Genomic DNA, 16,617 nt, shown 5'->3' with positions numbered 1-16,617 from the left:
ACGGAGGTTGGGGGCGGGCGGTGGTGTGTGTCTGCCAGGCCGGCACATGGTGCCAGGTGACACGGCAGTTTGTGGGGCTGGTTTGCAAGGAGGGTCTGTATATGTGGGAGTCCAGGGGGGTGTGTGCATGCTCTGGAGCCCCCATGTGCGTACACTTGTCTATGTGGATCTGTGTGTGGTCTCTGTGTTGGAGTCTGCATGGATCTGTGTGTCTATGTGTGTGTGACCTTGTCCTCGACTCCTCAGGGGGTATGAGGCATGAATGCTCCTGTGTGTAACAGAGGGCAGGTGGAAATCGGTCCTGAGTGTGTGTTGCAGTGCAAGTGTGCTCCTGCAGTCAGTGTAGTGAGTGCAAGGGGGTGTGAGACCTAGGTTTCTGTGTTATGTCTGTCACCACAGCCACGGCTCACCTGTGCTCCATCAGCCACAAGACCCATGCCTTGCACAGACCACACCAGGTGACCTCAATTACCCTGTGTGGGGGTGTGTCTGTTTGTGTCTTATGTGGCTGCGTTTGTGGACTGTGTGCATCCATGCGAGAGCGCATGTGTGTGTCTGGGTGTCTGAAGGGGTCGATGCAGCGGAGCAAGAACAAGACTAGAGTACTCTGAGAATTCTAAGAACCTAGAGACCACTTCTCTGCCCCAGTGCTGTCCAGCAGATTCGAAATGCCCCCCTACCCCAGGTTTTCCAGCAGGAACCTCCTCCCCACCCCCACCCAACTTGGTTTTCAAGCCTGGCAGCCCCAGCAAGGAAGAAGAGAGGGTAAGGCTGGAGGCACTGAGCAGACAGGGCTGGAGGGACCTGGCTTGAAGCCAGTGGCCTGGGAGTGGAGCCCAGGTGACGCGGGACACACATATTTGCTGCCAGGGTGAATGCCAGAAGCCCAGGTTTAGGGGCACAAGGAGCATGGAGGAATCCTGGGTAGGTGGGAAGGGGGCAGGACCCAGCATCCATTCTGGGGGCCACCATCTGCAGGAAGCCCTAGGCAGCACCCAGTTTAGGGCCAGAGAAAGAGGGTGAGGCTCCAGGCAGAAACTAAGAACCACTTTGGGGACTCCCCCAAGGCAGACTGCTCCCTGCACCCCCTCCCCATACACAAAGCAGTCAGAGCCCTTCGGTGGCAAAGGAGGGGACTGGCCGCGGGCCACCCACCTGACAGATCTGCCTGGAGGGTACCAACAGGTGTCCTCTTCGCTGAAGGAGAAGTGGACCAGTGACTCAGGGCCCGCGGGAGGCAGTGCCAGGGCAGGGGGCCGGGGCCGGACCCGGGGTGCCGCACTGGAGCGCATGAGTGCCAAGCGCCGACGGCGTGCGCATGGGTACGACCGCGAGGCGGGGTGGCACGCACTGCTCGCCAGGCCCGAGGTGTTTGCGGCGGCTACCGCCGGCGCCGCCTCCACACCCGCCCTCCCGGTGACCCCCCCAGGGACGTCCCCGGGCGTTCGGGCGTCCCCTCGTCCGCTGCGCCAGGGAGGGCTCCGCGCCTGCCTCCTCCCGCGGGGGGCCCTGCGGAACTCTGCGCATACTTCCCGCTTGTCTCTCTTCCCCCGGGCCTCGGAGGGTGCCCCAGGCTCCGGTTTCCCGGGCTCCGAGCCCGCCTCTGACCCCGCCTTCTCTCCCGCTTCCCTGACGTCGAGCTGGGCCCGCTGGAGGTCTCTGAACGCCGCGTGTTCCCCGGGGAGAAACGACTTGCCCGCGGGTGCAGTACAGGGTCCGGTGACATGGATGCGGGGGAGGAAGAGTTAGGGGCTTGAGGGGCGGCGCAGAGGTGAAGACAGAGACACAGAGAGAAAGCGGAGACAGGCACTGACTGCCCCGCCCCAGCCCTTTCCAGCCCCAAACCGGGCTCCCGGGGACCTCGACCCCCTCCTCCTGATCGTGCCCCGCCCCATCTCTTCCCCAAGTCCCCGGACTCGGGTTCTAAACAAGTTGCAGGCCGGAGAGTACGGAGGATGATGGGGGCTCCGGAGAAGCCCCCCGAGTCAGCCCCGGGCCTACCTCCGGGCCGCCAATCTGCAGTTTCCAAGATAAACGGGACACCGGAGAGTCACACCGGATGTGGCCTCCCGGCTCCGCACCCCGCAGGCTTACCGCCCCCGCGGCCCACTCTGGGCCTGGGTACGAAGTGAACGTTCATTTGCTCTCTTTGTGCCTCCTGGCAAGGGAGCTCCCATAGGGCAGCGCTGGCCCCATTTCACAGGCCGTTCCATTAAGGATAACACAACCCAACGTACGTCCCCAGATCATCCTGGGTGGCAGGTGGGCTCCACTCTGCCCCAAAGCCCGACCGCAACTTCAGGTCTGCACAGGAAGTGGGAGGCATGTGGCGTTTATTGAGCGCCTACTGCATGCCTTATCAGATGTCTCCACGGCAACCCTGCCGGGCAGAGATGATTTTTATCGCTGCCCTGTGACGGAAGAGGAAAAAGTGAGGCTGAGCGAGCTAGTTGCGAGCCCCAAAACCCGCGGCTCGCGCCTGATGGCCAGGGTAGGGACTCGAACCCACAGCCACCGGCGCACACTTACCCGGCCCACGCCTGGCGGCCCAAATCCTGAAAGCCACGGAGAAGTCGAAGGCGCCTGCGGAAAGTTGGGGACGGGCTGGCAAAGAAGACCGGCGACGCAGGCGGAGAACGTGGGCGGCGGGGCGCGCGCGGGGCAAGGGGCTCGGGCAGGAACGCCTCGTCCTCGGTGGCCGCCGCTGCCGCCGCCGGGAAGGCCTCCAGCTGTCGTTCAGGGATGCGGCCCAGGCCGCGCGGCCGCGCCATGGCCTGGGCGGCGCGGGGCGGCCCCGCCTCGGCGGGCGCTGGAGAGCAGCGCCGCCCACCCCGCGCGGCCCACGCAGGCCGGCCGCCCTACCCCGGGGCCCACGGGCCCCTCCCCTCCCGGCCGCCTCGGCCCTTCCGGCTATGCGCTAGGGCCGCCCCTGGGGCGGAGCGGGCCAGGGGCCCCCACGCGGCCGCGGCGGGGACACCCCACACACGCTGGGGGCCCCCGCAGTTCCCCTGACGTCCTTACAATCTCCGGAAGCGTCTCTACAAACTCTGGGGATGCCCCCTAGATTTCTGGGGTGCGCTCACACACACCTCCCACGATGTTGAGAGGCCCCACAGACCTCAGGGGCCTGAGACTGAGAGCCCCACTATCCCAGGGAGTGCCCCTACTATCTCTGAGATGTCCCCACACAACCCAGAGATACCCCCCAAATTCCTGGGTTCCGCCACAAAATCCAGATGCCCTGAGAGACTCCCATAGACCCACACACACTCTCATAGCCCCCTGACGTCTGCTCTTTGTTCCTGAGACATTCCCACAACGCCCCAGGGCACCCCAAGAATCACAGGATGCACCCACAAATATCAGAGGTGCTTCGAGAGCCCAGGAGAAACCCCTTCAGATCCCAGGACAATCTGTATGGTTCTCAAATGCCCACCAAACCCCCTAGAGCATTCCCACCAACCCTGAATCATGTCGAGACCCTCCAAACACCCCAAGAAACCCCCACAGCTAGAGCATTCCCACGGATCTCCATGAAGGCCTCCCAAATCCCAGGGTCCCTCACAGACGTCAAGAATGTTTCCACAGTCCCTCAGATTTCCCGCCCCCAGAGCTCCGCAGCATCCCTGAGATGCCTCTAGTGCTGAGACCCTAACATAAACTCAGGGATGCCTTAGGATTCAGGGGATGTTTCCATGACTATGGGGATGCCATCAAAATCTTGGGGTGCCCCATGGACCCCAGAGGCACAACTAGATTCCTCTACAGCTCCTAAGACAGTCCTGAAACCCTGTGCTACCCCTGGAATCCAAGATGTATCCACAATCCTTGGGGCAGCCCCAGAATACCCCCCACAGCCTCCGAGACATGCCTCATAACTCTTAAGAGACCCCTAGAAGCTCTGAGTGTGCTCACAGCCCCCAGACACTCCTAGGGCTCCCTCAGTCCTGCTACTCCTTAGACTCTCTGAGTTATTCTTTAGAATCAGGGCCCCCTCAGCTCATGAGGTGGCTCCAAGAACTTGACCTCCCCTCAGCAGTGACTTCCACGGCGCCCAGTGGTGGTGGGTTTGCATGTGCAGTCACTGTGACTCTGTTGCGGTGGCATATTATCCCCTTTCACAGATGAGGAAACTGAGACTCAGAGAGGTGAAGATTCTTGAATAAAGTCAGCTCTGCCTCTGCTCAGTCGCTTCAGTCATGTCGGACTGCGACTCCATGGACTGTAGCCCGCCAGGCTTCTCTGTCCATGGGATTCTTCAGGCAAGAATACTGGACTGGGTTGCCATTTCCTTCTCCAGGGGATCTTCCCGACCCAGGGATCAAACTCAGGTCTCTTGCATCTCCAGCATCGGCAGGTAGATTCTTTATATATTGAGCCACCTGGGAAGCTTGAAAATCAGCTAACTAGTTATAATTCCAATGCCTACCCCTCCTGTCTGTGACTCCTTTGGGTTAGGGAAGGGGAAGAAGTTTAAAATAAGAAAATGGGGCAAATCTCTAAATCTAAATCATCTCTGTGAATCTCTCCCCTTTCTACCTGTTGGCTCCCAAGTCAAGGGGCACTAAGCTGGACTTACGTAGGCTTGAGTCTGGCCTCCAGTATTTCTTATTCATCTGACCTTGAGCCAGTCACTTCATTTCATGGAGCCTCAGTTTCCCCACCTGTAAAATGGGTTCAATAACATGACACACCTCAGGGATGGACATGTAAAAGGCTCAGAGAAGTGTCTGGACATAATAAGCACTCACTGAATGTTAGTCACTTTTTCTTTTTTAGAGTTTGCTCCAACTACAAGTGCTGGGGCAGCCAGTGACACTTCAGGGAATTTTGAAGGGCTGATCGTCAGAACAAGCGGTCCTGGCAGCTGGTAGGCCCTTACCTGAAAATTCCTCCACCAGGGCAATAAAGCTCATGACTGCCCACACCAAAATGTGTTCCCAAGTCCAAGGTTGGACTCCTCATCACACAATGGGCCAGTAAATCAAGAGACGGGTTGTTGGGGCAAGAAATATCGACATTATTTGGAAAGTTAGCAAGCCAAGAGGATGGTGAACTCATGGCCGAAAGAACCATCTAGTAATGATTATTATTATTGGAGAAACATTTATGCTGCTGCTAAGTCACTTGAGTCATGTACGACTCTGAGCGACCCCATAGACGGCAGCCCACCAGGCTCCCCCGTCCCTGGTATTCTCCAGGCAAGAACACTGGAGTGAGTTGCCATTTCCTTCTCCAATGCATGAAAGTAAAAAGTGAAAGTGAAGTCGCTCAGTCGTGTCCGACCCTCAGTGACCCCATGGACCGTAGCCCACCAGCCTCCTCCCTCCATGGGATTTTCCAGGCAAGAGTACTGGAGTGGGGTGCCATTGCCTTCTCCGAGAAGCATTTACAGAGAGCTTATAATGCGTAAGCCGTGCTATCCACTAACCAGAGGATATAGACAATGGTTATGATGATAATGATGATATAGCAGCTAACCTTCAGAATACTTCCTGTGCATTCACCGCCTCTAGCTATGATCTCATTTAATTCTCACAAAATGCCCATGAAGTGACACTAGTGTCCCATTTTATAGACGGGAAATCTCAGTCTTGGAGAAAAACAACCTGCTCAAAGTCACACAGCCAGTGAGTGGCTGAGCCCAGCTCTAGGTCAGTGGCTATCTCTCTTTATTTCATGACTGCCCCCTGAGTGCCTTTTTATTTATTTTATTTATTAAACATTTTTTTTTGCCACACTGCATAGCATGTGGGATCTTAGTTCCCTGATCAGGAATTGAACCCACGCCACCTGTACTGGAAGCATGGAGTCTTTTTTGTTGTTGCTGTTGCAGGGCTGGGGCTTCGTTGCCACAGGCTGGCTTTCTTTACTTGCTGTCGGCGGGAGCTACCCTCTACTTGGGGCACACAGGTTTCTCACTGCGGTGGCTGCTCTTGCTGGGGAGCATGGGCTCTAGAACAGGCTCAGTAGTCGTGGCTCACAGGCTCTACATCGCAGGCTCAGTAGTCGTGGCACACGGACTTAGTTGCTCTGCGGCATGTGGAATCTTCCTGGACCAAGGATCAAACTCGTGTCCTCTGGATTGGCAGGCGGATTCTTCACCCCTGGTGCTGTGTGCTCAGTCTCTTCAGTCGTGTCCGACCCTTTGCAACCCCATGGACTGTAGCCCGCCAGGCTCCTGTGCCCATGGGGATCCTCCAGGCAAGAATACTGGAGTGGGTTGCTGCCAGGGAAGTCCTTCTGAGTGTCTTTTTAGATGCTCCCCTCCCCACCACAGTTGCCTCCTCCATGTAATAATGTTAATGGCATAGATATGCTGTATATCTATTTATATACTGGGTATATATCCAGGCTTTATACATAACGCTTTTCTTCACACATCCGCTCCAAGAACCAAATTTCACCCCCTGGAGGTGATGTCACCTTGTTGAGAATGCAGGGTTTCCCTATCTTGACACTATTGACATTTAGCACCTATGATTCTTCGTCCTGGAGGGCAGTCCTATGAGACAGGAGCAGCAGCAGACAGTCTACCGCCTCCCCACTAGATGCCAGTAGCAGCCCCCACACCCAGTCACGACGACTAAAATGTCCCCAGCCATTGCAGATTGCCCTGGTTTGGCACTGTTGCTCTAAACCCACTAAGACCCATGCCCTGGCCACCAGGACCCTTCAGTCCAGGTACAAACAAAAAGGAAGGGCCTTCATACTTACCTGCCCTCAGGGTTCCCTGAATTGTTTTGCTGATTCTTCAAACCAGACTTTGAGAAAATAGGGTTCACACTAGGCCCATTTCAGAGATGGGGAAGTCAAGCCCACCAATTCCCTGGTGATCCAGTGGCTAAGACTCTGCACTGCCAATGCAGGGGGATCAGGTTTGATTCCTGGTCAGGGTACTAGATCCCCCACGCTGCAACTAAAGATCGTGTGTGCCTCAGCTAAGACCTGGTGAAACCAAATAAAAATAAGTGTTTAAAAAGAGAGAGAGAGATAGGGAAGCTCAAGCCCCAGAAAGGGAAGTGACTTGGCAGGAGTCACTCAGCCTGGAAGGAGCACAGCTTGATTATGATTTTTTTTTTTTTTTGACCACACCACACAGCTTGTAGGATCTTAGTTCTCCCACCAGGGATTGAACCCTTGTCCCTAGCAGTGAATGCACCAAATCCTAATTGCTGGACCACCAGGGAATTCCCTCAATTATGTGCTGAGTTGTCTGATTCGGAGACTGGAATTCTGCCCAACAGGGCCTTCATGGTTCAGTTTCCTTCCAGCCCTTTGATCTTTGATCCTTCCTAGGAAGTCAGATATAAACTGAGGTCTAGGGACTTCCCTGGTGGTCTAGTGGCTAAAAGTCTGTGCTCCCAATGCACGGGTCCTGGCTTCAATCCCTGGTCAGGGAACTAGATCCCACATGTTGCAACTAAGACCCAGCACAGCCAAAGAAATTAATAATATTCAAAATAAATAAAATAAAGGGTTGGTCTAAAGCCAACACTGACCCTGACCTACAAGGCCCTACATGAGCTGCTCCATCACCTCCGACCTCATTTCCTTCCAGCACCCCTTGCTCGCTCTGTGCCAGTCACACCTGCCCTCCATGCTTTTCCTCCAGCATGTAAAACAGGTTCCTACCTCAGAACCTTTGCTGTTCCCTCTGCTTGTTACCCTCATAGCATCTTCTCTCACTTCATTTAGGTCTCTGCTCAAAAGTCACTTCCTGAAAGAGATCTTCCCTGACTTCAGGGTCCCTCTTCTCTTCCTGTCCCATGGTCACCATCTGAAATTACTGAATGCCTTTCTGTGCAATTTCCTCCTCACTGGCTAGTCTGAGAACTCCAGGATGGCAGGACTGGGTCCATCACATTCTTCACCACAGCCTGAAGATGCTCAATCAGTGTTTGTGAAATGAATGGCCCTGTTGCAGATGAGGAAACTGAGGCTCAGACAAGGGAAATCCTTTACTGAGGTCACACAGCAAGCCAAGGGCAAAGGCTGGATTTGGGCTCTTAGGAGTAAGAAAACAGCAGGCTCTCATGTACACCCCCCCCCAAACTCTCTCCTCACCCTGAAATCTGCAGTTCCCCAAGGCCCTAGTTTCTTCCAATTCAGAGGAGCTTGCTGGTCAGCAAGGGGGCACCCTGGCAGCCAGGGTTTGAGGTTTGGGGGATGCCCCCTTTCTCTCTCTCTACTGAGGAAGTGCGTTTTGAGGAAGTGCAAGTTCTCAAAACACCAGCTCCAAACTGCATGGCCCCACTGTCAGCCAGCTCAGCCTTACCACAGCCCTACTCAGATCTACCCAGGGCAGATCTTTTTCAGCCCCTGTTTACGGAATAGGAAACTGAGGCACAGAGAGCCGTGATGCTGGTCCAAGGTCACACAGCGAGTCAGCGGTTAGGGCTACAATCTGAATCTTAGCTACTGGTCTGGAGTCTCGGAGACTTGGTTTTTAACCTCAGCTCTGCCTTGACCTTGGGCAAATCACTTATCTCTCGGTTTCCTCGGCAGGAATGCAAAGCCGAAGATCAGTTCAGTTCAGTTCAGTTGCTCAGTCGTGTCCGACTCTTTGCAACCCCATGAATCGCAGCACGCCAGGCCTCCCTATCCATCACCAACTCCCGGAGTTCACTCACGTGAATTGAGTCAGTGATGCCATCCAGCCATCTCATCCTCTGTCGTCCCCTTCTCCTCCTGCCCTCAACCCCTCCCAGCATCAGAGTCTTTTCCAATGAGTCAACTCTTCGCATAAGGTGGCCAAAGTACTGGAGTTTCAGCTTTAGCATCAGTCCTTCCAAAGAAATCCCAGGGCTGATCTCCTTCAGAATGGACTGGTTGGATCTCCTTGCAGTCCAAGGGACTCTCAAGAGTCTTCTCCAACACCACAGTTCAAAAGCATCAATTCTTCGGTGCTCAGCGTTCTTCACAGTCCAACTTTCACATCCATACATGACCACTGGAAAACCATAGCCTTGACTAGATGGACCTTTGTTGGCAAAGTAATGTCTCTGCTTTTCAATATGCTATCTAGGTTGATCATAACTTTTCTTCCAAGGAGTAAGCATCTTTTAATTTCATGGCTGCAGTTACCATCTGCAGTGATTTTGGAGCCCCCCCCCAAAAAAAAATAAAGTCTGACACTGTTTCCACTGTTTCCCCATCTATTTCCCATGAAGTGATGGGACCAGATGCCATGATCTTCGTTTTCCGAATGTTGAGCTTTAAGCCAACTTTTTCACTCTCCTCTTTCACTTTGATCAAGAGGCTTTTTAGTTCCTCTTCACTTTCTGCCATAAGGGTGGTGTCATCTGCATATCTGAGGTTATTGATATTTCTCCCGGCAATCTTCATTCCAGCTTGTGCTTCTTCCAGCCCAGCGTTTCTCATGATGTACTCTGCATAGAAGTTAAATAAGCAGGGTGACAATATACAGCCTTGACATACTCCTTTTCCTATTTGGAATCAGTCTGTTGTTCCATGTCCAGTTCGAACTGTTGCTTCCTGACCTGCATATAGGTTTCTCAAGAGGCAGGTCAGGTGGTCTGGTATTCCCATCTCTTTCAGAATTGTCCACAGTTTATTGTGATCCACACAGTCAAAGGCTTTGGCATAGTCAATAAAGCAGAAATAGATGTTTTTCTGGAACTCGCTTGCTTTTTCGATGATCCAGCAGATGTTGGCAATTTGATCTCTGGTTCCTCTGCCTTTTCTAAAACCAGCTTGAACATCTGGAAGTTTACCGTTCATGTATTGCTGAAGCCTGGCTTGGAGAATTTTGAGCATTACTTTACTAGCATATGAGATGAGTGCAATTGTGCGGTAGTTTGAGCATTCTTTGGCATTGCCTTTCTTTGGGATTGGAAATAAAAACTGACCCTTTCCAGTCCTGTCGCCACTGCTGAGTTTTCCAAATTTGCTGGCATATTGAGTGCAGCACTTTCACAGCATCATCTTTCAGGATTTGAAATAGCTCAACTGGAATTCCATCACCTCCACTAGCTTTGTTCGTAGTGATGCTTTCTAAGGCCCACTTGACTTCACATTCCAGGATGTCTGGCTCTAGGTCAGTGATCACACCATCGTGATTATCTTGGTCGTGAAAAGCCAAAGATGCGGGGAGTTAAAACGCAGGTTGGTGTTAGGAGGCCATCGCATGGACATCAGCTTGGGCCAAGGCGCGCGGGGGCGAGCCGGGAACTCTGCGTCCTCAACTTCGCCGCCAAATTCCTCTGCATCCGCCAGGCGACTGTTTCCACTACGCTCGGCCCGGGGTGGAGGATGGAGGTGGTAGCCTGGTCCCAACCTCGGGTGGGCGAGGACCTCACTCAGGAGCCTGCGGTCAGCCGGCCTGGCGCCCGCTCTCCCGGGCGCTCAATAAACATGCAATAATAATCCAGGGGCTCCGCAGCAGTGGCGGCGGCGGCGGCGACTTTGCTGGACTCTGGGGGACTAGAGTCCCGGGGGCAGGTTCGGACTCGGAGCGCATACTCAGCCTGTGCCTCCCTTGTCACCCAGCAGAGGGCGCGCGGAGGGCGGGGCGCGAGGAGAAACCTGCTCTCAAAACACACGCAGGGATGTGGGGGCGCCAGTGACTGGGGGAGGCGAAGCCCCCAGTGGAAACCACTGGCCAGAGAGAGACCCCAATCCGGCTTCGTCCAACCCTTCCTGGGACCAGGCAGCGCCCCTCTGGGCAGGGAGCGTCTGGAGGTACCCAAAAGGGGTCTCTACGCTGGCCTCGCACCTAATTCCGACAAGTTCCCCCACCTCACCACCAGAGTCCTCTTCCTCCCGCTCCATCTGCTTCTTGACAGATCGTGGTGGTGCCATGACTCAGCCCCACAGGGCGCTGGGAGCGCAGGCTCTTACATTCCCAGGTCTGGAGGGGGGTTGCGCATGCCATCTCAGATGGAGGATGGAGTGCCCTCTCTTTGGAGGTTCCTGTGATTCAAGTCTAAAGGGCTCTCCGGATCCCTTTTTCAGTGGTTGCATGAACTCTAACGTGGGTAGTACTGGAATCCCGCGTGTGTGCACCATTTCTGGGGAACTGAGCTGGCTGAATGCCCATTTAAAACGAGTGCAGTTCCCACTGGCCGCCTCTGTTTCCCCTTCTTCCTTCTGCCTGGGGGTGGGGGAGGACGCTGGCACCAGTGCCCTCCCTGCAGTCGCCGGAGGCTGCACAGGCCCACAGCGGAACAGAAACCTGACCTCCTGCCGGGATGTGGTTGAGGTTCCTGTTTTTCCCTCCCATACTAGAGGGGCAAGCTTCCCTGGTAGCTCAGATGGTAAAGAATCTGCCTGCAAGGCAGAAGATCCAGTTTTGATCCCTAGGTCGGGAAGATCCCCTGGAGAAGGGAATGGCAACCGACTCCAGTATTCTTGCCGGGAGAATTCCGTGGACAGAAGATCCTGGTCGGCTAGTCCATGGGGTCCCAAAGAGCTGGACATGACTGAGCAACTAACACACACTAGAGGAGCAGGGTCTACCTAGGTCCCAGCTCCTCTCCCAAATCCCGGTCCCTGAGTGACTGTCTACCAAGCACTTGCTGTGTTAAGTCCTTTACACACATCCCCAATCTCACAGAATTCTCAAAATGAGCCCTACGGGGGACCTTCCTGGTGGGCCAGTGGCTAAGACTCTGCACTTCCAACGCAGGGGGGCTGGATTTAATCCCTGGTCAGGGAACTAGATTCCAAATCCTGCAACTAAGATCCAGCACAGCCAAAGTAATTAATTAATTATTTTTTTAAAAATGACCCCAGGTGGTCCAGAGGTTAAGAATCCACCTTCTAATGCAGGTGACACAGGTTTGATCCCTGGTCAGGGAACTGGGATCCCACACGCTGTATAGGCAACTAAGCCCAAGAGCCACAACGAGAGAGAAGTCCTTGCACTGCAACTGAGACTCGAAGCAGCTAAAAATAAATAAATGTATCTTTTTCAAATGACCCCCACAAGGCAGTTGGGGAAAGGCAGATGGGGAAACTGGGGCTTAGAGAGGCCAAGACACTTGGCCCAGGGTGCACAGGAATCAGAGGGGACCTGTGTTGGAATGAATTTCAGCTCTGCCATTTCCTGGTTGTGTGAACCTGGGTAAGAAGAACAGGCTTTGCCCCTCTGGGCCTCTGCTTCCCATGTGTCCAACAGGAATACCTCATGGATCACTGGAGATGAAATGTGGAAAAGTTCCCGGCATGGAGCCCAAGAGCAAGCCATTATGAGTTGGACGCCACTAAGATAATGATGGTTATTATCACTCAGTCATTGTCCCAAGAGAGTCAGCACCCCAGAGACCAGGGTAGGAGGAATCTCTGGGGCCTAAAAAGGGAATAACGCTCTGTTCCTATTGCACCCCACCCCCTTGTGGGTGTCTCAGGACAGTGACCTGAGCCAGTTTGGCAAGTTGCCCCTGGTCTTTGGCATTTCCTGTTGATTCCAGCTTTGTTTTCCTTCAATTCCCTCTGGGAAATAGCAGGCTGTGAGTACTGGATCCATGACACTTGCTTCCTGGGATGGGGTCAGGGATGCTGAGGCTGGGGTGTGTCCCGAATGGAGGTGGGTGGGTGATCTAGAGGCTGTGGTGCCAGCTGGAGGTCCCCAGAGAAGGCCAGAATAGGAGGGTCCCAGCCTAGAGGGGCCTCCCTCAGGAACTCTGGGAGAGGCCTGCATCTGACTGTCCCAGTGATGTTCCAAACTCCCATGGGAGTCAGACAAAGCACGCAGTCAAAGCCATGAGTCACACATGTCACCAGGACACAAGGTCAGACACCAGAGCATCATAGGAACATTAGGTAATTAGAGCTTGGCATGCCAGGCAGTCAGAAGCACACCCCAAAAGTCAGAGCACCAACACCCAGGCACAGGACACGCAAGCATCCTAGAGCAGTGTCTCAATCACAGTGTCCCAGGTACGAACAGTCGTGTTGACACAATCACATGGCCCCCAGGAGTATACACATCACAGGGCAACCATCACTGCATCCCAGAGACACTCTGTCACAATCACTGCCCTACAGTCACTCTGTCTTAATGACGGTCCCAGGAGTCTGTCCTGAGTCTGTCACCATCACTGCCCCAGAGACACACCATCACCTTGTCATAATCACTGTCCCAGGAGCAGACAGTCACTCTACGACACTCACCATGTCTTATGGGCACGCATAGTCAGTGACACAATCGCAACGTCCTGTGAGCACACACAGCCATGCTGTCACAATGACAGTGTTCCAGTAACATGCACAGCCATGCTGTCATAATCACAGCATCCCAGGAGCACACACAGTCACCCTGCAAAGTCACTGTGCCCCAGGGCTACATGAAGTCACCGTCATAGTCACTGTACCAGAAGCACATAGTCATATAAGCACAGACCCGAAGAACACACAGTCATAGGGACCCCATCACCATGTCCCTGAAGCACACAAGTCACATAGACAACAATCACTGTCCTGGGAGCACGTAGTCAGCATGTCACAAACTACAATATCCTGGAAACATGCACAGTTATGCTGTGACAGTCACAGGACCCCAGAAACCCAGGCAGAGCATGCAGCCACAGCTGGCCATTCCCAACAGCTGGATGACCAACTCCGGTCAATGAGAGGGTACCCAACACACCTCATCACTGTCATTAGAGGAGGCAGGGACTCCCTCACCCTATGTTGGGACTATGCGCCCCCTGAACACTGCTCCTTCCCTCTAGGCAGCTACTGAGCCTTAACATTCCTGCCCTGAGAGGGGACTCCCACATAGCGCACAGCCCCCAAGATAGGGCTCCCTCAGAGGCCCCCTTTAGATTACTGACCTCAGCTGCAGTGCAAGTCCAGGAATCCCGCTCCCAATAGGTTCTTGCAGGCTTTAGAAGGACTCAGAGCTCGCCAGTCTGCAGGAAGCATTGTGGTCCTAGCAGGCATTCCCCCCTCCCCCGCTACAGAGTTCCCCAAACACAGGGAATCTAGCCCTTAAAACAGCACCCCCAGGAAAGCCCGGTCAAGTGGTTCCCAGCCTAGCCGTTGTCTTGCTCTGTCACCGTAGACACCTAAAGTTGCAGCCTTCAACTAAGATTCCCGTTAACACACGCAGCATGGCGCCTCCTAAGTTGACCCCAGGATCAGCTTCAGTTGGACGCCTCGCTTGCGGTGCACGATCAGGGGGCCCAGGTCCTCGACGCCCCCGCAGAACTCCCCTTCGGTCCCCATCAGTCACACTGACCCCACCCGCAGCACAGCGCCCCCTGCGGTCAGTGGAGAGAGTTGCGTCCTCTCTGCGCGCCTATCCGCTCCGCGCGCGTCCGCAGCTCGGAGTCTTACCGCCTGCAGCTGCCTCCGCCCGCGCTGCCGCTGCCGCTGCCGTGAAAGGACGAGGGCCAGGACATGCGGGATGTGCGCAGGCCAGGCCGGTCGCCGGTGTCCACGGCGTCGGCGCGCTCTATGGGCCGATGTGGCGGCCGTTCGGGCTCCGCGCGCTCCGCGCTGTCCGAGTAGCCGCGCTGCTGGATACGGATGGGGGTCCGCGGCTGCCGCCACAGGTGCTGGGGGGGCGGCTTCAGGGTGGCCTGGCCCTCCCGGGGCCCAGGCAGAGACAAAGACAGGCTCCTCTCCGAGGGGACGGCCGGGGGCTCCATGGCCCTGGCCCCCACCTGCACCCTAGGGGGCCCTGGCCTCTCCAAAACAGCTGAACCCTGCTCAGCTGCGCGCCAGCTGATGCGCCCGGGGTCCCGCAGGTGCGCCTGGCCTCGGTGGGGCCATGGCGTCCCGGGAAGAGACCCGGGGGCGCTGCGGGCCGATCGCCCCCGGGCCGGGCGCGGAGGTTCCCTGTCGGCGCCTTGGCTCTCCGTTCGATGCTCGGCAGCGCTCTCGGCGTTCAGCGTCCCGCTCGGAGCCAGCCCAGGCTCCCCCGCCCCGTCCCGCCTCTCCCCGCCCCCCGCCCGCCGCGGCTGTCAGCACCGCCCCCCTCCTCCTCCGTCCGGGCCAGTGGGGGGCAGCCACCCAAGGAGGGGGCCCTTCCCGCCCACGCAGAGCCCCGCTCCCCGCGGGGAGGGGGAGCCGGAACTCGGCTCTCTCCAGAGCTCCCTGCCTTAGTCGCGGTGCACACGGGTACCAAGGAGTTAAACGGTTAATCCGATCATGAAGGAGACACCCGACTGGTTGCCGGTGTGTCAGTCAGTCTGTCCATCATGGTGGGGGCGGAGCCCAGTGCGGACTTGTCCTCGCCTCTACCCCTGGCCAGGGGGAGCTGGTGAGGAGTGGTCCCGGTAACTCGGACGCGGTCCCTGCAGCGGGCTGCGACGGTGTTCGGGGAGTCTCCTGTTGGTGGGTCAGGGGATGGCGATGGTGTGTGCCCGGGGCGGGATGTGCGCGCACGTGGCCTCTTCCGAAGGTTTGTCTGTGTTTTCGTTGTCTGCTCGAAGTGTGTGCGCGCACGTGGTTGGCTGCTGCGATCTGCCTGTTTATCTGGATTTCGCTGTGCGTGTATGTGCCTGTCTGTGTCTGAAGGAAGTGTGTGCACGTGTGCTGCCTGTTTGGAGGGTGTGCGCCTCTACAGGGTCTGTTCTGGTGGCCTGGGAGCTGTGCCTGTGTTCCCACGCGATTGGGTGTGTACTGTGGTCGGTCCGCGCTTGCGGAGTTTTGCACTCGACTCTGCCTCTGTTTGACTGGTGTCTGAGAGAGTCAACGTGTGTTGGTGTGTGTGTGTGTGTGTGTGTGTGGTCGACCTGGGGCCGCTTTGAGGTGTTTCCCTTTGGTTTCTGTGTGGCTCCGGAAGGATACCCGGTGGCTGATACCCCAACTGCCCGCCCACCGCTCTGTGCGTCGCTGCCTCTTCTAAAGCGCTTCTGCAGGAGGTAAACTGAGGCAGGTCCCGGGCAGCCGCGGGACGCACTCCCGTGCCCTTTTCAGGCGAGTAAACAGCCGCGCCTCCTCCCCGCTGCCCCCGCCGGCAGAGCCCCCCTTCCGGCACCTAAATCGGGAGTCGCCGTGACTCACGCTCCCGCCTCCCCCAGCGCCGCGCCGAGCGCGAGCGAGCAAAGAGCTAGCGGGATCCGAGAGCCCTCCCTTCCCCCCGCCCCGGCCCGGGACCGAGCCCTGGTGAAGGAGGCTGCGGGGCAGAGGGCCGTGTACACACCCTTGTGCCCCATCCCCCGCCCGTGCCCCGGTCGATGCGCGCCCGGATTAAGGAGCTCGGAAGCCAGTCCACAAAACCAGGCCCCGCCCCTGTGCGCCCCCCTCAAGGGCTCCCCCGGGCAGGCCGTGCCGTCTGCCACCGCCCTCCCTCCGCACTGTTCTTATTAAAAAAAGAGAGAGAGAGAGAGAGAAAGCTCCAACCCCCACAGCCGCTTTTCTCCCTGCCAGAGGGGGCTCCGGGCGTGGGCGAACGCGGAGCTAGAACCGCCCTGCCATTAGCAGCCGCTGAATGTCCCAGAGGCCAGAACTGTGTCCCCCACTTCTCTCGGGGACCCTCCCCACAAGTGCATACCCAAAAAAAGCTTCTAGGGAATTCACAAGGGCTGTGATTCCTCCCCAGATCACTTGAGGGTCTTGGGTTGGACCAAATTCTTGGGGTCAGGGGTATTGTTGGATTGGCCAAAGCTCAGAGTGGGGTAAATGCTGTGTGTGTGGGGGTCA

At 56.3% G+C, this 16,617-nt stretch overlaps 1 protein-coding gene across 4 annotated transcripts in view; it reads right to left on the bottom strand.

Annotated features, from left to right (window-relative positions):
- PDE4A (phosphodiesterase 4A) overlaps window positions 1-16,617 on the bottom strand; it is a 44,413-nt gene that overhangs the window by 26,025 nt on the left and 1,771 nt on the right. The window contains exon 1 of one of the 4 annotated variants that reach the window (XM_070792815.1): window positions 14,305-14,812. The exons of 1 other annotated variant lie outside the window; for it this stretch is intronic. In XM_070792815.1, coding sequence (XP_070648916.1) covers window positions 14,305-14,618 — 314 coding nt within the window. In that variant the 5' untranslated portion in view covers window positions 14,619-14,812. Of the gene's footprint in view, window positions 1-1,155; window positions 1,407-2,529; window positions 2,808-14,304; window positions 14,813-16,617 lie in introns of those variants that run through there. 2 more of the 4 variants (XM_019964149.2, XM_019964148.2) reach the window with 2 other exon arrangements.

The sequence above is a fragment of the Bos indicus genome, chromosome 7 (genome assembly GCF_029378745.1).
Source record: "Bos indicus isolate NIAB-ARS_2022 breed Sahiwal x Tharparkar chromosome 7, NIAB-ARS_B.indTharparkar_mat_pri_1.0, whole genome shotgun sequence".
NCBI lineage: Eukaryota > Metazoa > Chordata > Mammalia > Artiodactyla > Bovidae > Bos > Bos indicus.
Note: the sequence above shows the minus strand (reverse complement) of the source record. Positions and strands in the feature narration are given on the sequence as shown.